This window comes from Bombina bombina, chromosome 5 (assembly GCF_027579735.1).
Source record: "Bombina bombina isolate aBomBom1 chromosome 5, aBomBom1.pri, whole genome shotgun sequence".
NCBI classification, from domain to species: domain Eukaryota; kingdom Metazoa; phylum Chordata; class Amphibia; order Anura; family Bombinatoridae; genus Bombina; species Bombina bombina.
Window position 1 is genome coordinate 957,179,704 of NC_069503.1, and position 19,705 is coordinate 957,199,408.

General features: G+C 43.3%; 1 protein-coding gene across 1 annotated transcript in view; it reads left to right on the forward strand.

The window, feature by feature from the left end:
- The window catches only part of MRPL53 (mitochondrial ribosomal protein L53), a 44,093-nt gene extending 26,196 nt beyond the window's left edge, over positions 1-17,897 (forward strand). Inside the window, exons 2-3 of the mRNA XM_053713165.1 lie at positions 15,780-15,892; positions 17,632-17,897. Coding sequence (XP_053569140.1) covers positions 15,780-15,892; positions 17,632-17,750 — 232 coding nt within the window. The 3' untranslated portion in view covers positions 17,751-17,897. The remainder of the gene's footprint in view (positions 1-15,779; positions 15,893-17,631) is intronic.
- Positions 17,898-19,705: the final 1,808 nt, after the last annotated feature.

Here is a 19,705-nt window from a genome sequence, read left to right on the forward strand (position 1 = left end):
CTGTTTAACATGTCTGAACTACCAGATAGACTGTGTTCTGAATGTGGGGAAGCCAGAATTCCTATTCATTTAAATAAATGTGATTTATGTGACAATGACAATGATGCCCAAGATGATTCCTCAAGTGAGGGGAGTAAGCATGGTACTGCATCATTCCCTCCTTCGTCTACACGAGTCTTGCCCACTCAGGAGGCCCCTAGTACATCTAGCGCGCCAATACTCCTTACTATGCAACAATTAACGGCTGTAATGGATAATTCTGTCAAAAACATTTTAGCCAAAATGAACACTTATCAGCGTAAGCGCGACTGCTCTGTTTTAGATACTGAAGAGCATGACGACGCTGATATTAATATTTCTGAAGGGCCCCTAACTCAGTCTGATGGGGCCAGGGAGGTTTTGTCTGAGGGAGAAATTACTGATTCAGGGAACATTTCTCAACAAGCTGAACCTGATGTGATTGCATTTAAATTTAAGTTGGAACATCTCCGCATTCTGCTTAAGGAGGTATTATCCACTCTGGATGATTGTGACAAGTTGGTCATCCCAGAAAAACTATGTAAAATGGACAAGTTCCTAGAGGTGCCGGGGCTCCCAGAAGCTTTTCCTATACCCAAGCGGGTGGCGGACATTGTTAATAAAGAATGGGAAAGGCCCGGTATTCCTTTCGTCCCTCCCCCCATATTTAAAAAATTGTTTCCTATGGTCGACCCCAGAAAGGACTTATGGCAGACAGTCCCCAAGGTCGAGGGAGCGGTTTCCACTTTAAACAAACGCACCACTATACCCATAGAGGATAGTTGTGCTTTCAAAGATCCTATGGATAAAAAATTAGAAGGTTTGCTTAAAAAGATGTTTGTTCAGCAGGGTTACCTTCTACAACCAATTTCATGCATTGTCCCTGTCGCTACAGCCGCATGTTTCTGGTTCGATGAGCTGATAAAGGCGGTCGACAGTGATTCTCCTCCTTATGAGGAGATTAAGGACAGAATCAATGCTCTCAAATTGGCTAATTCTTTCACCCTAGACGCCACTTTGCAATTGGCTAGGTTAGCGGCTAAGAATTCTGGGTTTGCTATTGTGGCGCGCAGAGCGCTTTGGTTGAAATCTTGGTCGGCTGATGCGTCTTCCAAGAACAAGCTACTTAACATTCCTTTCAAGGGGAAAACGCTGTTTGGCCCTGACTTGAAAGAGATTATCTCGGATATCACTGGGGGTAAGGGCCACGCCCTTCCTCAGGATCGGCCTTTCAAGGCAAAAAATAAACCTAATTTTCGTCCCTTTCGTAGAAACGGACCAGCCCAAAGTGCTACGTCCTCTAAGCAAGAGGGTAATACTTCTCAAGCCAAGCCAGCTTGGAGACCAATGCAAGGCTGGAACAAGGGAAAGCAGGCCAAGAAACCTGCCACTGCTACCAAGACAGCATGAAATGTTGGCCCCCGATCCGGGACCGGATCTGGTGGGGGGCAGACTCTCTCTCTTCGCTCAGGCTTGGGCAAGAGATGTTCTGGATCCTTGGGCGCTAGAAATAGTCTCCCAAGGTTATCTTCTGGAATTCAAGGGACTTCCCCCAAGGGGGAGGTTCCACAGGTCTCAGTTGTCTTCAGACCACATAAAAAGACAGGCATTCTTACATTGTGTAGAAGACCTGTTAAAAATGGGAGTGATTCATCCTGTTCCATTAAGAGAACAAGGGATGGGGTTCTACTCCAATCTGTTTATAGTTCCCAAAAAAGAGGGAACGTTCAGACCAATCTTAGATCTCAAGATCTTAAACAAGTTTCTCAAGGTTCCATCGTTCAAGATGGAAACCATTCGAACTATTCTTCCTTCCATCCAGGAAGGTCAATTCATGACCACGGTGGATTTAAAGGATGCGTATCTACATATTCCTATCCACAAGGAACATCATCGGTTCCTGAGGTTCGCATTCCTGGACAAACATTACCAGTTCGTGGCGCTTCCTTTCGGATTAGCCACTGCTCCAAGGATTTTCACAAAGGTACTAGGGTCCCTTCTAGCTGTGCTAAGACCAAGGGGCATTGCTGTAGTACCTTACTTGGACGACATTCTGATTCAAGCGTCGTCCCTTCCTCAAGCAAAGGCTCACACGGACATTGTCCTGGCCTTTCTCAGATCTCACGGATGGAAAGTGAACGTGGAAAAGAGTTCTCTATCTCCGTCAACAAGGGTTCCCTTCTTGGGAACAATAATTGACTCCTTAGAAATGAGGATTTTTCTGACAGAGGCCAGAAAAACAAAACTTCTAGACTCTTGTCGGATACTCCATTCCGTTCCTCTTCCTTCCATAGCTCAGTGCATGGAAGTGATCGGGTTGATGGTAGCGGCAATGGACATAGTTCCTTTTGCACGCATTCATCTAAGACCTTTACAACTGTGCATGCTCAGTCAGTGGAATGGGGACTATACAGACTTGTCTCCGAAGATACAAGTAAATCAGAGGACCAGAGACTCACTCCGTTGGTGGCTGTCCCTGGACAACCTGTCACGAGGGATGACATTCCGCAGACCAGAGTGGGTCATTGTCACAACCGACGCCAGTCTGATGGGCTGGGGCGCGGTCTGGGGATCCCTGAAAGCTCAGGGTCTTTGGTCTCGGGAAGAATCTCTTCTACCGATAAATATTCTGGAACTGAGAGCGATATTCAATGCTCTCAAAGCTTGGCCTCAGCTAGCGAGGGCCAAGTTCATACGGTTTCAATCAGACAACATGACAACTGTTGCGTACATCAACCATCAGGGGGGAACAAGGAGTTCCCTGGCGATGGAAGAAGTGACCAAAATCATTCTATGGGCGGAGTCTCACTCCTGCCACCTGTCTGCTATCCACATCCCAGGAGTGGAAAATTGGGAAGCGGATTTTCTGAGTCGTCAGACATTGCATCCGGGGGAGTGGGAACTCCATCCGGATATGTGTTCCCGCCGTTTCCTCTCATCCCCAGGCTGGTAGCCAGGATCAATCAGGAGAGGGCGTCGGTGATCTTGATAGCTCCTGCGTGGCCACGCAGGACTTGGTACGCAGATCTGGTGAATATGTCATCGGCTCCTCCTTGGAAGCTACCTTTGAGACGAGACCTTCTTGTTCAGGGTCCGTTCGAACATCCGAATCTGGTTTCACTCCAGCTGACTGCTTGGAGATTGAACGCTTGATCTTATCGAAGCGAGGATTCTCAGATTCTGTTATCGATACTCTTGTTCAGGCCAGAAAGCCTGTAACTAGAAAGATTTACCACAAAATTTGGAAAAAATATATCTGTTGGTGTGAATCTAAAGGATTCCCTTGGGACAAGGTTAAGATTCCTAGGATTCTATCCTTCCTTCAAGAAGGATTGGAAAAAGGATTATCTGCAAGTTCCCTGAAGGGACAGATTTCTGCCTTGTCTGTGTTACTTCACAAAAAGCTGGCCGCTGTGCCAGATGTTCAAGCCTTTGTTCAGGCTCTGGTTAGAATTAAGCCTGTTTTCAAACCTTTGACTCCTCCTTGGAGTCTCAATTTAGTTCTTTCAGTTCTTCAGGGGGTTCCGTTTGAACCCTTGCATTCCGTTGATATTAAGTTGTTATCTTGGAAAGTTTTGTTTTTAGTTGCAATTTCTTCTGCTAGAAGAGTTTCAGAATTATCTGCTCTGCAGTGTTCTCCTCCTTATCTGGTGTTCCATGCAGATAAGGTGGTTTTACGTACTAAACCTGGTTTTCTTCCAAAAGTTGTTTCTAACAAAAACATTAACCAGGAGATTATCGTACCTTCTCTGTGTCCGAAACCAGTTTCAAAGAAGGAACGTTTGTTGCACAATTTGGATGTTGTTCGTGCTCTAAAATTCTATTTAGATGCTACAAAGGATTTTAGACAAACCTCTTCCTTGTTTGTTGTTTATTCTGGTAAAAGGAGAGGTCAAAAAGCAACTTCTACCTCTCTCTCTTTTTGGATTAAAAGCATCATCAGATTGGCTTACGAGACTGCCGGACGGCAGCCTCCCGAAAGAATCACAGCTCATTCCACTAGGGCTGTGGCTTCCACATGGGCCTTCAAGAACGAGGCTTCTGTTGATCAGATATGTAGGGCAGCGACTTGGTCTTCACTGCACACTTTTACCAAATTTTACAAGTTTGATACTTTTGCTTCTTCTGAGGCTATTTTTGGGAGAAAGGTTTTGCAAGCCGTGGTGCCTTCCATTTAGGTGACCTGATTTGCTCCCTCCCTTCATCCGTGTCCTAAAGCTTTGGTATTGGTTCCCACAAGTAAGGATGATGCCGTGGACCGGACACACCTATGTTGGAGAAAACAGAATTTATGTTTACCTGATAAATTACTTTCTCCAACGGTGTGTCCGGTCCACGGCCCGCCCTGGTTTTTTTAATCAGGTCTGATAATTTATTTTCTTTAACTACAGTCACCACGGTACCATTATGGTTTCTCCTATGCAAAGATTCCTCCTTAACGTCGGTCGAATGACTGGGGTAGGCGGAGCCTAGGAGGGATCATGTGACCAGCTTTGCTGGGCTCTTTGCCATTTCCTGTTGGGGAAGAGAATATCCCACAAGTAAGGATGACGCCGTGGACCGGACACACCGTTGGAGAAAGTAATTTATCAGGTAAACATAAATTCTGTTTTTAGCGCTTTTTTGCGCAGTAAAAATTCAGTCACAATCTGTCTACTTCATCCTCCATGATCCAGATCGTCTCTAGAGAGCTCAGGGGTCTTCAAAATTCATTTCTCCAACATAGGTGTGTCCGGTCCACGGCGTCATCCTTACTTGTGGGATATTCTCTTCCCCAACAGGAAATGGCAAAGAGCCCAGCAAAGCTGGTCACATGATCCCTCCTAGGCTCCGCCTACCCCAGTCATTCTCTTTGCCGTTGTACAGGCAACATCTCCACGGAGATGGCTTAGAGTTTTTTAGTGTTTAACTGTAGTTTTTATTATTCAATCAAGAGTTTGTTATTTTAAAATAGTGCTGGTATGTACTATTTACTCTGAAACAGAAAAGAGATGAAGATTTCTGTTTGTATGAGGAAAATGATTTTAGCTACCGTTACTAAAATCCATGGCTGTTCCACACAGGACTGTTGAGAGGAATTAACTTCAGTTGGGGGAACAGTGAGCAGTCTCTTGCTGCTTGAGGTATGACACATTCTAACAAGACGATGTAATGCTGGAAGCTGTCATTTTCCCTATGGGATCCGGTAAGCCATGTTTATTAAGATAGTAAATAAGGGCTTCATAAGGGCTTATTAAGACTGTAGACTTTTTCTGGGCTAAATCGATTCATATATTACACATATTTAGCCTTGAGGAATCATTTAATCTGGGTATTTTGATAAGATTATATCGGCAGGCACTGTTTTAGACACCTTATTCTTTAGGGGCTTTCCCAAATCATAGGCAGAGCCTCATTTTCGCGCCGGTGTTGCGCACTTGTTTTTGAGAGGCATGACATGCAGTCGCATGTGTGAGGAGCTCTGATACATAGAAAATACTTTCTGAAGGCGTCATTTGGTATCGTATTCCCCTTTGGGCTTGGTTGGGTCTCAGCAAAGCAGATACCAGGGACTGTAAAGGGGTTAAAGTTAAAAACGGCTCCGGTTCCGTTATTTTAAGGGTTAAAGCTTCCAAATTTGGTGTGCAATACTTTTAAGGCTTTAAGACACTGTGGTGAAATTTTGGTGAATTTTGAACAATTCCTTCATATTTTTTCGCAATTGCAGTAATAAAGTGTGTTCAGTTTAAAATTTAAAGTGACAGTAACGGTTTTATTTTAAAACGTTTTTTGTACTTTGTTATCAAGTTTATGCCTGTTTAACATGTCTGAACTACCAGATAGACTGTGTTCTGAATGTGGGGAAGCCAGAGTTCCCTCTCATTTAAATAAATGTGATTTATGTGACAATGACAATGATGCCCAAGATGATTCCTCAAGTGAGGGGAGTAAGCATGGTACTGCATCATTCCCTCCTTCGTCTACACGAGTCTTGCCCACTCAGGAGGCCCCTAGTACATCTAGCGCGCCAATACTCCTTACTATGCAACAATTAACGGCTGTAATGGATAATTCTATCAAAAACATTTTAGCCAAAATGCCCACTTATCAGCGTAAGCGCGACTGCTCTGTTTTAGATACTGAAGAGCATGACGACGCTGATGATAATGGTTCTGAAAGGCCCCTACACCAGTCTGATGGGGCCAGGGAGGTTTTGTCTGAGGGAGAAATTTCAGATTCAGGGAAAATTTCTCAACAAGCTGAACCTGATGTGATTACATTTAAATTTAAGTTGGAACATCTCCGCGCTCTGCTTAAGGAGGTATTATCCACTCTGGATGATTGTGACAATTTGGTCATCCCAGAGAAACTATGTAAAATGGACAAGTTCCTAGAGGTCCCGGGGCTCCCAGAAGCTTTTCCTATACCCAAGCGGGTGGCGGACATTGTAAATAAAGAATGGGAAAGGCCCGGTATACCTTTCGTCCCTCCCCCCATATTTAAAAAATTGTTTCCTATGGTCGACCCCAGAAAGGACTTATGGCAGACAGTCCCCAAGGTCGAGGGAGCGGTTTCCACTTTAAACAAACGCACCACTATACCCATAGAAGATAGTTGTGCTTTCAAAGATCCTATGGATAAAAAATTAGAAGGTTTACTTTAAAAAATGTTTGTTCAGCAGGGTTACCTTCTACAACCAATTTCATGCATTGTCCCTGTCGCTACAGCCGCGTGTTTCTGGTTCGATGAGCTGGTAAAGGCGGTCGATAGTGATTCTCCTCCTTATGAGGAGATTATGGACAGAATCAGTGCTCTCAAATTGGCTAATTCTTTCACCCTAGACGCCACTTTGCAATTGGCTAGGTTAGCGGCTAAGAATTCTGGGTTTGCTATTGTGGCGCGCAGAGCGCTTTGGTTGAAATCTTGGTCAGCTGATGCGTCTTCCAAGAACAAACTACTTAACATTCCTTTCAAGGGGAAAACGCTGTTTGGCCCTGACTTGAAAGAGATTATCTCTGATATCACTGGGGGTAAGGGCCACGCCCTTCCTCAGGATCGGCCTTTCAAGGCCAAAAATAAACCTAATTTTCGTCCCTTTCGTAGAAACGGACCAGCCCAAAGTGCTACGTCCTCTAAGCAAGAGGGTAATACTTCTCAAGCCAAGCAAGCTTGGAGACCAATGCAAGGCTGGAACAAGGGAAAGCAGGCCAAGAAACCTGCCACTGCTACCAAGACAGCATGAAATGTTGGCCCCCGATCCGGGTCCGGATCTGGTGGGGGGCAGACTCTCTCTCTTCGCTCAGGCTTGGGCAAGAGATGTTCTGGATCCTTGGGCACTAGAAATAGTCTCCCAAGGTTATCTTCTGGAATTCAAGGGGCTTCCCCCAAGGGGGAGGTTCCACAGGTCTCAGTTGTCTTCAGACCACATAAAAAGACAGGCATTCTTACATTGTGTAGAAGACCTGTTAAAAATGGGAGTGATTCATCCTGTTCCATTAGGAGAACAAGGGATGGGGTTCTACTCAAATCTGTTCATAGTTCCCAAAAAAGAGGGAACGTTCAGACCAATCTTAGATCTCAAGATCTTAAACAAGTTTCTCAAGGTTCCATCGTTCAAAATGGAAACCATTCGAACAATTCTTCCTTCCATCCAGGAAGGTCAATTCATGACCACGGTGGATTTAAAGGATGCGTATCTACATATTCCTATCCACAAGGAACATCATCGGTTCCTAAGGTTCGCATTCCTGGACAAGCATTACCAGTTCGTGGCGCTTCCTTTCGGATTAGCCACTGCTCCAAGGATTTTCACAAAGGTACTAGGGTCCCTTCTAGCGGTGCTAAGACCAAGGGGCATTGCTGTAGTACCTTACTTGGACGACATTCTGATTCAAGCGTCGTCCCTTCCTCAAGCAAAGGCTCACACGGACATCGTCCTGGCCTTTCTCAGATCTCACGGATGGAAAGTGAACGTGGAAAAGAGTTCTCTATCTCCGTCAACAAGGGTTCCCTTCTTGGGAACAATAATAGACTCCTTAGAAATGAGGATTTTTCTGACAGAGGCCAGAAAAACAAAACTTCTAGACTCTTGTCGGATACTTCATTCCGTTCCTCTTCCTTCCATAGCGCAGTGCATGGAAGTGATAGGTTTGATGGTAGCGGCAATGGACATAGTTCCTTTTGCGCGCATTCATCTAAGACCATTACAACTGTGCATGCTCAGTCAGTGGAATGGGGACTATACAGACTTGTCTCCGAAGATACAAGTAAATCAGAGGACCAGAGGCTCACTCCGTTGGTGGCTGTCCCTGGACAACCTGTCACAAGGGATGACCTTCCGCAGACCAGAGTGGGTCATTGTCACGACCGACGCCAGTCTGATGGGCTGGGGCGCGGTCTGGGGATCCCTGAAAGCTCAGGGTCTTTGGTCTCGGGAAGAATCTCTTCTACCGATAAATATTCTGGAACTGAGAGCGATATTCAATGCTCTCAAGGCTTGGCCTCAGCTAGCAAGGGCCAGGTTCATACGGTTTCAATCAGACAACATGACGACTGTTGCGTACATCAACCATCAGGGGGGAACAAGGAGTTCCCTGGCGATGGAAGAAGTGACCAAAATCATTCAATGGGCGGAGACTCACTCCTGCCACCTGTCTGCAATCCACATCCCAGGAGTGGAAAATTGGGAAGCGGATTTTCTGAGTCGTCAGACATTACATCCGGGGGAGTGGGAACTCCATCCGGAAATCTTTGCCCAAATCACTCAACTGTGGGGCATCCCAGACATGGATCTGATGGCCTCTCGTCAGAACTTCAAAGTTCCTTGCTACGGGTCCAGATCCAGGGATCCCAAGGCGACTCTAGTAGATGCACTAGTAGCACCTTGGACCTTCAAACTAGCTTATGTATTCCCGCCGTTTCCTCTCATCCCCAGGCTGGTAGCCAGGATCAATCAGGAGAGGGCGTCTGTGATCTTGATAGCTCCTGCGTGGCCACGCAGGACTTGGTATGCAGATCTGGTGAATATGTCATCGGCTCCACCATGGAAGCTACCTTTGAGACGAGACCTTCTTGTTCAAGGTCCGTTCGAACATCCGAATCTGGTCTCACTCCAGCTGACTGCTTGGAGATTGAACGCTTGATTTTATCGAAGCGAGGGTTCTCAGATTCTGTTATTGATACTCTTGTTCAGGCCAGAAAGCCTGTAACTAGAAAAATTTACCACAAAATTTGGAAAAAATATATCTGTTGGTGTGAATCTAAAGGATTCCCTTGGGACAAGGTTAAGATTCCTAAGATTCTATCCTTCCTTCAAGAAGGATTGGAAAAAGGATTATCTGCAAGTTCCTTGAAGGGACAGATTTCTGCCTTGTCTGTGTTACTTCACAAAAAGCTGGCAGCTGTGCCAGATGTTCAAGCCTTTGTTCAGGCTCTGGTTAGAATCAAGCCTGTTTACAAACCGTTGACTCCTCCTTGGAGTCTCAACTTAGTTCTTTCAGTTCTTCAGGGGGTTCCGTTTGAACCCTTGCATTCCGTTGATATTAAGTTATTATCTTGGAAAGTTTTGTTTTTGGTTGCAATTTCTACTGCTAGAAGAGTTTCAGAATTATCTGCTCTGCAGTGTTCTCCTCCTTATCTGGTGTTCCATGCAGATAAGGTGGTTTTACGTACTAAACCTGGTTTTCTTCCAAAAGTTGTTTCTAACAAGAACATTAACCAGGAGATTATCGTACCTTCTCTGTGTCCGAAACCAGTTTCAAAGAAGGAACGTTTGTTGCACAATTTGGATGTTGTTCGCGCTCTAAAATTCTATTTAGACGCTACAAAGGATTTTAGACAAACATCTTCCTTGTTTGTTGTTTATTCAGGTAAAAGGAGAGGTCAAAAAGCAACTTCTACCTCTCTCTCTTTTTGGATTAAAAGCATCATCAGATTGGCTTACGAGACTGCCGGACGGCAGCCTCCCGAAAGAATCACAGCTCATTCCACTAGGGCTGTGGCTTCCACATGGGCCTTCAAGAACGAGGCTTCTGTTGATCAGATATGTAGGGCAGCGACTTGGTCTTCACTGCACACTTTTACCAAATTTTACAAGTTTGATACTTTTGCTTCTTCTGAGGCTGGAGAAAACAGAATTTATGTTTACCTGATAAATTACTTTCTCCAACGGTGTGTCCGGTCCACGGCCCGCCCTGGTTTTTTAATCAGGTCTGATAATTTATTTTCTTTAACTACAGTCACCACGGTATCATATGGTTTCTCCTATGCAAATATTCCTCCTTAACGTCGGTCGAATGACTGGGGTAGGCGGAGCCTAGGAGGGATCATGTGACCAGCTTTGCTGGGCTCTTTGCCATTTCCTGTTGGGGAAGAGAATATCCCACAAGTAAGGATGACGCCGTGGACCGGACACACCGTTGGAGAAAGTAATTTATCAGGTAAACATAAATTCTGTTTTTGAGGGAGGTAATCAGTCACAGCAGACCTGTGACAGTGTGTTTTGACTGTGAGAAAAACGTTAATTATTAAATTGTTAATCCGTTTTTGGGTATTAAGGGGTTAATAATCCATTTGCTGGTGGGTGCAATCCTTTGCTAACTTAATACATTTACTGTGAAAAATTGGTTGCTATAACTATTTTGGTTCATTGTTATTTCAACTGTGACAGCTTTTTGTGCTTCTTAAAGGCACAGTAGCGTTTTTTATATTGCTTGTAAATTTATTTAGAAAAGTATTTCTAAGCTTGCTAGTCTCATTGCTAGTCTGTTTAAACATGTCTGACACAGATGAATCTCTTTGTTCACTATGTTTAAAGGCCAATGTGGAGCCCAATAGAAATTTATGTACTAATTGCATTGATGCTACTTTAAATAAAAGTCAATCTTTACATGTAAAGAAATTATCACCAGACAACGAGGGGGAAGTTATGCCGACTAACTCTCCTCACGTGTCAGTACCTTCGCCTCCCGCTCAGGAGGTGCGTGATTTTGTGGCGCCAAGTACATCAGGGAGGCCCTTACAAATCACTTTGCAAGACATGGCTACTGTTATGACAGAAGTATTATCTAAATTGCCAGAATTAAGAGGCAAGCGCGATAGCTCTGGGTTAAGGAAAGAGCGCGCGGATGAGGTGAGAGCCATGTCAGATACTGCGTCACAGTTTGCAGAACGTGAAGACGGAGAGCTTCATTCTGTGGGTGACGGATCTGATCCAGGGAGACTGGATTCAGAGATTTCTAATTTTAAATTTAAGCTTGAGAACCTCCGCATATTGCTAGGGGAGGTATTAGCGGCTCTGAATGATTGTAACACGGTTGCAATTCCAGAAAAATTATGTAGGTTGGATAGATACTATGTGGTACCGGTGTGTACTGACGTTTTTCCTATACCTAAAAGGCTTACAGAGATTATTAGCAAGGAGTGGGATAGACCTGGTGTGCCCTTTTCCCCTCCTCCCATATTTAGGAAAATGTTTCCTATAGACCCCACCACACGAGACTTATGGCAGACGGTCCCTAAGGTGGAGGGAGCAGTTTCTACTTTAGCTAAGCGTACCACTATCCCGGTGGAGGATAGTTGTGCCTTTTCCGATCCAATGGATAAGAAATTAGAGGGTTACCTTAAGAAAATGTTTGTTCAACAAGGTTTTATCTTACAGCCCCTTGCATGCATTGCGCCTGTCACTGCTGCGGCGGCATTCTGGTTTGAGTCTCTGGAAGAGGCCATTCGCACAGCTCCATTGGATGAAATTATGAACAAGCTTAAAGCACTTAAGCTAGCTAACGCATTTGTTTCTGATGCCGTCGTACATTTAACCAAACTTACGGCTAAGAACTCCGGATTCGCCATCCAAGCGCACAGAGCGCTATGGCTTAAATCCTGGTCAGCTGACGTGACTTCTAAATCTAAATTGCTTAATATTCCTTTCAAAGGGCAGACCTTATTCGGGCCCGGCTTGAAAGAAATTATAGCTGACATTACGGGAGGTAAGGGCCATGCTCTACCTCAGGTCAGGGCCAAATCAAAGGCCAAACAGTCTAATTTTCGTGCCTTTCGTATCTTCAAGGCTGGAGCAGCATCAACTTCCTCCGCTCCAAAACAGGAAGGAGCTGTTGCTCGTTACAGGCAGGGCTGGAAAGTTAACCAGTCCTGGAACAAGGGCAAGCAGGCCAAGAAACCTGCTGCTGCCCCCAAGACAGCATGAAGAGAGGGCCCCCTATCCGGAAACGGATCTAGTGGGGGGCAGACTTTCTCTCTTCGCCCAGGCTTGGGCAAGAGATGTCCAGGATCCCTGGGCGTTGGAGATCATATCTCAGGGATATCTCCTGGACTTCAAAACTTCTCCTCCACGAGGGAGATTTCATCTTTCAAGGTTATCAGCAAACCAAATAAAGAAAGAGGCGTTTCTACGCTGTGTACAAGACCTTTTACTAATGGGGGTGATCCACCCAGTTCCGCGGACGGAACACGGGCAGGGATTCTATTCAAATCTATTTGTGGTTCCCAAGAAAGAGGGAACCTTCAGACCAATCTTGGACTTAAAAATCCTAAACAAATTTCTAAGAGTTCCATCATTCAAAATGGAAACTATTCGAACCATCCTTCCCATGATCCAAGAGGGTCAGTACATGACCACAGTGGATTTAAAGGATGCCTACCTTCACATACCGATTCACAAGGATCATTATCGGTACCTAAGATTTGCTTTCCTAGACAGGCATTACCAGTTTGTACCTCTTCCCTTCGGATTAGCTACGGCTCCAAGAATCTTTACAAAAGTTCTGGGCTCACTTCTGGCGGTACTAAGACCGCGAGGCATAGCGGTGACTCCGTACCTAGACGGCATTCTGATACAAGCGTCAAGTTTTCAAACTGCCAAGTCTCATACAGAGATAGTTCTGGCATTTCTGAGGTCGCATGGGTGGAAGGTGAACGTGGAAAAGAGTTCTCTATTACCACTTACAAGAGTTCCCTTTCTAGGGACTCTTATAGATTCTGTAGAGATGAAAATTTACCTGACAGAGGCCAGGTTATCAAAACTTCTAAATGCTTGCCGTGTCCTTCATTCCATTCCACACCCGTCAGTAGCTCAGCGCATGGAAGTAATCTGCTTAATGGTGGCGGCAATGGACATGCTAAGATGCGCCTGCATCTCAGACCGCTGCAATTGTGCATGCTAAGTCAGTGGAACGGGGATTTCTCAGATTTGTCCCCCCTACTAAGTCTGGATCAAGAGACCAGAGATTCTCTTCTATGGTGGCTCTCTCGGCCACATCTGTCCAAGGGGATGACCTTTCGCAGGCCAGATTGGACGATTGTAACAACAGACGCCAGCCTTCTAGGCTGGGGCGCAGTCTGGAACTCCCTGAAAGCTCAGGGATTATGGACTCAGGAGGAGAAACTCCTCCCAATAAATATTCTGGAATTAAGAGCAATATTCAATGCTCTCCTAGCTTGGCCTCAGTTAGCAACTCTGAGGTTCATCAGATTTCAGTCGGACAACATCACGACTGTGGCTTACATCAACCATCAAGGGGGAACCAGAAGTTCCCTAGCGATGTTGAAAGTCTCAAAGATAATTCGCTGGGCAGAGTCTCACTCTTGCCACCTGTCAGCGATTTACATCCCAGGCGTAGAGAACTGGGAGGCGGATTTTCTAAGTTGCCAGACTTTTCATCCGGGGGAGTGGGAACTTCATCCGGAGGTCTTTGCTCAACTGATTCTTCGTTGGGGCAAACCAGATCTGGATCTCATGGCGTCTCGCCAGAACGCCAAGCTTCCTTGTTACGGATCCAGGTCCAGGGACCCGGGAGCGGTGCTGATAGATGCTCTGACAGCCCCTTGGGTCTTCAACATGGCTTATGTGTTTCCACCATTCCCGATGCTTCCTCGTTTGATTGCCAAGATCAAACAGGAGAGAGCTTTGGTGATTCTGATAGCGCCTGCGTGGCCACGCAGGACCTGGTATGCAGACCTAGTGGACATGTCGTCCTGTCCACCGTGGTCTCTGCCTCTGAGACAGGACCTTCTAATTCAGGGTCCTTTCAAACATCCAAATCTAATTTCTCTGAGGCTGACTGCATGGAGATTGAACGCTTGATTCTATCAAAGCGTGGCTTCTCGGCGTCGGTTATTGATACCTTAATACAGGCTAGGAAGCCTGTTACCAGAAAAATTTACCATAAGATATGGCGTAAATATTTATATTGGTGCGAATCCAAGAGTTACTCATGGAGTAAGGTTAGGATTCCTAGGATATTGTCCTTTCTACAAGAGGGTTTAGAAAAGGGCTTATCTGCTAGTTCGTTAAAGGGACAGATTTCTGCTCTGTCTATTCTTCTACACAAACGTCTGGCTGAAGTTCCAGACGTTCAGGTTTTTTGTCAGGCTTTAACTAGGATTAAGCCTGTGTTTAAGACTGTTGCTCCGCCGTGGAGCTTAAACTTAGTTCTTAATGTTCTTCAAGGCGTTCCATTTGAACCCCTTCATTCCATTGATATCAAGCTGTTATCCTGGAAGGTTTTGTTTTTGATGGCTATTTCCTAGGCTCGAAGAGTCTCTGAGTTATCTGCCTTACATTGTGATTCTCCTTATCTGATTTTTCATTCAGACAAGGTAGTTCTGCGTACTAAACCTGGGTTCTTACCTAAGGTAGTTACTAACAGGAATATCAATCAAGAGATTGTTGTTCCATCACTGTGTCCTAACCCTTCTTCAAAGAAGGAACGACTTTTGCTGTTGGCTTAGAGGTGGAAACATCACCTCATTGAAGTGAAAGCTTTTCCGTGGGCGGCTCGACCCACTTTGTTTAGCATTTAGGCCACGGCAAAGAAAAGGTACGTTTCACAACCCTTTTTAAAAGTAATCTCTGAAGGTCCCATTTAATTTTAGCACTGGTAAATCCTAGTGTTTTTGAACCAGTAGGATTTAACATCACTTTAACTTGTCTCTGTAGTAGACTAATGGCCTGCTTGTCTGTGTGATGCCATCATTAAACATGGAGCTGCTAAAGAACGTATCAAGAGTAATTAGCGTAGAATCTAGGTTACTTCCCTGAGCTGGTGCCATCTGTAAATGCAAATACACACGGCGTTCAGCCATTTGCTATGCAGGGCATGTGTGTAGTGATTGATATCAATGTGAACAATGTTGGTATTTACTAGAAGCATTACCCAAACAAAACAAGCTTGTTTTTAATTTAAAGTGAATGTAAATTTTGATGCTAAAGTGCCCGGTTTTTAAAAATTTGATTAAAAACAGGGGCACTTTAATTCATCAAAATTTACATTTCACTCCTGTTGTGAAAAAAAACTTACCTTTTTAATCTTGACAGTAGCTTCAGCTTCCTCCACCCGTTGCAAAGCATCTTCCTGGGTCTAAAATGAGGAATCCGGCTTCCTCCAATCACAGCATTGAATCAGACACTGATTCCCCTGGGGGGGGGGGGGGCCGTGATTGGAGGATGACCTAGCCATCATTTCTGACGTCAGAAATGGCTTGCAACGACCAGAGGAAGCTGGAGCTGCTGTCAAGTTTAAAAGGTAAGTATTTTTTTTCACAACAGGAGTGAAATGTAAATTTTGATGAATTAAAGTGCCCCTGTTTTTAATCTAATTTTTAAAAACTAGGCACTTTAGCATCAAAATTTACATTCACTTTAAATTTAAATGCATTTTTCAGATGTTCTATAGTTTTTTCGTTTTATTTTCGCATTCTTATAGCTATTTGTACATTTCCAATAGAAAATGCATAAATCTTTAACTTTTTTTTTTTTTTTGCAGAGAATTTTTGGAAAGTATTAACGCAAAAAAAGTACGTTCTACCAATATTAACTGTGAGATAACCGCAGACGTGAGGCATGATAAATCTGAGCCAGCTGTAGATATTCTGTTTGGTAAGTTGGATTATTCTACAGAAAACATTTATATAAGTTTTAAAATAAATTGCACTTTACATTTCTGACTGATTTTAAATGGAAGGCGTGCTAAATGTATTTGCATTATTTGTTTTTCAAATGAAAATTAAACTGACATTTTCTTTACCAGCATGCTTTCATTTGCAAAAACAAACCATACCAAGAAATGTACAATCTGTTCATCTATTCATTTTGTTTCTCTATATTACATAGTGGATGATGTATTTGTTAATTTAGTTAACAACATTTTGCACGTTTTATTAATTAGGATTCAATGATGAAAATGTTTGTTAAAACAAATGTTTACAAATTTTTTCCCCTCCAAATCAGAAAACTGAGGAAATGCATAGGTTTATGTGCTCCCTGAAGTGTGCAAAAATGAGTAATAAAGGGATTATCTGTCTTTGACTAATAACAATTCTGGAATAGACTGTCCCTTTAATCTTTACCTGATCGAAACCTATTGTCATCACAAATCTCATCACTGCTTACAATTTATCACTGGTGAAGTCATCAAATCTGGTTGCAATGTTGACAGTAAGGTCAAACTTAAACTTTAGTGATTCAGTATGAAATTGTAAACCACTTTCTAATTTACTTTCATTATCTAATTTGTTCACTTGCTATCCTTTTTTGAAAAACATACCTAGGTAGACTTAGGAGCTGGGAGCTAGTTGCTGATTGGTGGCTACACATATTTGCCTTTTGTCATTTGCTCACCAGATGTGTATATCCTATTTATCATTCATATTCCCCCTTTATATATATATATAAACAATATTCCTCCAATTACTGTAATATCCAAGCCAATTCTCAAGTGTTTCAGTAAACATAATTTCTGTTTCTTCCAGTGATAATCCACTGGACAAGGAGTAAGGACCTCAGGGCATTATATATAAATAAATACCTTGTTATTTCTGCAGAATGCATTGTTTGTCACACGCTCTAAAGTGAATTTAGCATTATTATTACCTTTCTGTATTTGGTTTTCATTATCTCTGAATTGTTTGCCGTGTTATTGGGTTGACCTACATGTTTTATTTATTCTTGATAACTGTATTTGATACTGCACTTCTGTCCTTCCTAGATATCAAACACAAACATCGTTTCAATTATTGTTACCAAAAAGCTGTCGGCTAGAAGAGGGAACCTCCCTTGATAATATACTGCTTAGCCAGATGTATGTCTTCAGGTTACTCTTTATCCTTGTAACATTTAATTCCTGACATTTTACATATATACAGGAATGTGCTGAAGAATGAAAGAAAATACCCCAAAACATACTTAAAGGGACAGTAAACCTTAAAAATAATGTTGTTATATAATTCTGCACATAGTGCAGAATTATATAACATTATTTAAGTGCTATAGTTCTAAACTGCGACCGCGCCATAAGATTAAGTGCAGCTCGCTCCTGTGACAGGAGCGAGCTGCACTTAGTGCTATGGCGCGGTCGGGCCGGGCTGTGACTATACAGCTGGCCCGATGCGCTGACTAAATATTGCAGAGAGCGGGTCTGTAAAAGCGCCGTAATTTTTACTTATTTGAAGAGAAAAAAGCCGTTTAGAACTATAGCACTTAAATAATGTTATATAATTCTGCACTATGTGCAGAATTATATAACAACATTATTTTTAAGGTTTACTGTCCCTTTAAAAATAACAAGTATACTTCCTGACAGACAAGTGGTATAACTTTGTTTTTTCTTTTCTTTTAAGCTGATGGAGAAAGAATGGTCATGAAAACTGCAAATCTGACTACCAAGGAAATGTTGACGGCTTTGAAGTCTAAATGTGTTTCTAAAGACCTTCAAGCTAAAGAGAACATAAAGAAGTAGACCCTATGGATTCCTTTATCCTCTATCATTAGAGTACAGTGTTAGCAGGCTAATGCTTACTTGTTTAAAGTATTTCTTTTCCTGATATGTTCAAATTACAAATGATCTTTCAGATGCAAATAAAAAAAGTTCATGTTTTTTCTATTAGTTTTCTGACATTTTTGAAAGCTTTATAACAACCAGTGATGTGCCCTATTATAGGCAGGGAAACTCTTAATGATCAACGATGTGGTCGTCCAGGGGTTAAACACTAAATACATTTTATAAGCATAGTGTTATTCTCCACTTCCCTCTAGTCGAGGTTGCTGCCATGTGGTAATTTAGCTTTCACTACATTCCAGTGCTGACCTGCTTGCACATGTTTGCAGAAACTTAGGTTACAAAATGGTGGCACCCATAATAATAGTGAGGAACATAAAATGTATTCTAGTGTTGGGGGCGGAGCAAGGCCGCACAGGAACATGGCCTTTCTCCGGCCCCAACACTAAAAACAATATGAGTTGCCTTTCTGCCCCATATGCCCTACTTTCTACATAGGGGGTAGAGCATTATTCTTTGTCAGCGGCTAATAGTAGAGCTGATGGCAGTTCTTCAAGAGCACAACTCTAAGCCAGGGGTGTCCAGATCCAGTTACAGAGTCAGTATCACTGTCTAGCGGCAACTTGAGCACCGTCTTCCCACCTACTTACCAGCAAGGTTCACTTATCCTTCTGAGCTTCATTCATCAACATTGGAGCGCTGGTAGCCGTGAAACAGCTCATAGAGTACTGCACTCTTAACCTCCAGAATAGTGTTGGCAGCCGGAACGCAACACTGCACACCCCTCGAGCCAGCGGGGCTTACTATTCCCAACCAGATGCCATATAACACCTGAGCTCAGCAGCAGTGTTAATTTTGATGGCAAATTTCAATTTGGTTTTATTCTTTTGACTAAAATGCCATTTCTCCAACATAGGTGTGTCCGGTCCACGGCGTCATCCTTACTTGTGGGATATTCTCTTCCCCAACAGGAAATGGCAAAGAGCCCAGCAAAGCTGGTCACATGATCCCTCCTAGGCTCCGCCTACCCTAGTCATTCTCTTTGCCGTTGTACAGGCAACATCTCCACGGAGATGGCTTAGAGTTTTTTAGTGTTTAACTGTAGTTTTTATTATTCAATCAAGAGTTTGTTATTTTAAAATAGTGCTGGTATGTACTATTTACTCTGAAACAGAAAAGAGATGAAGATTTCTGTTTGTAAGAGGAAAATGATTTTAGCAACCGTTACTAAAATCCATGGCTGTTCCACACAGGACTGTTGAGAGGAATTAACTTCAGTTGGGGGAACAGTGAGCAGTCTTTTGCTGCTTGAGGTATGACACATTCTAACAAGACGATGTAATGCTGGAAGCTGTCATTTTCCCTATGGGATCCGGTAAGCCATGTTTATTCAGAAAGTAAATAAGGGCTTCACAAGGGCTTATTAAGACTGTAGACTTTTTCTGGGCTAAATCGATTCATATATTACACATATTTAGCCTTGAGGAATCATTTAATCTGGGTATTTTGGTAAAATAATATCGGCAGGCACTGTTTTAGACACCTTATTCTTTAGGGGCTTTCCCTAATCATAGGCAGAGCCTCATTTTCGCGCCGGTATTGCGCACTTGTTTTTGAGAGGCATGACATGCAGTCGCATGTGTGAGGAGCTCTGATACATAGAAAAGACTTTCTGAAGGCATCATTTGGTATCGTATTCCCCTTTGGGCTTGGTTGGGTCTCAGCAAAGCAGATACCAGGGACTGTAAAGGGGTTAAAGTTAAAAACGGCTCCGGTTCCGTTATTTTAAGGGTTAAAGCTTCCAAATTTGGTGTGCAATACTTTTAAGGCTTTAAGACACTGTGGTGAAATTTTGGTGAATTTTGAACAATTCCTTCATTCTTTTTCGCAATTGCAGTAATAAAGTGTGTTCAGTT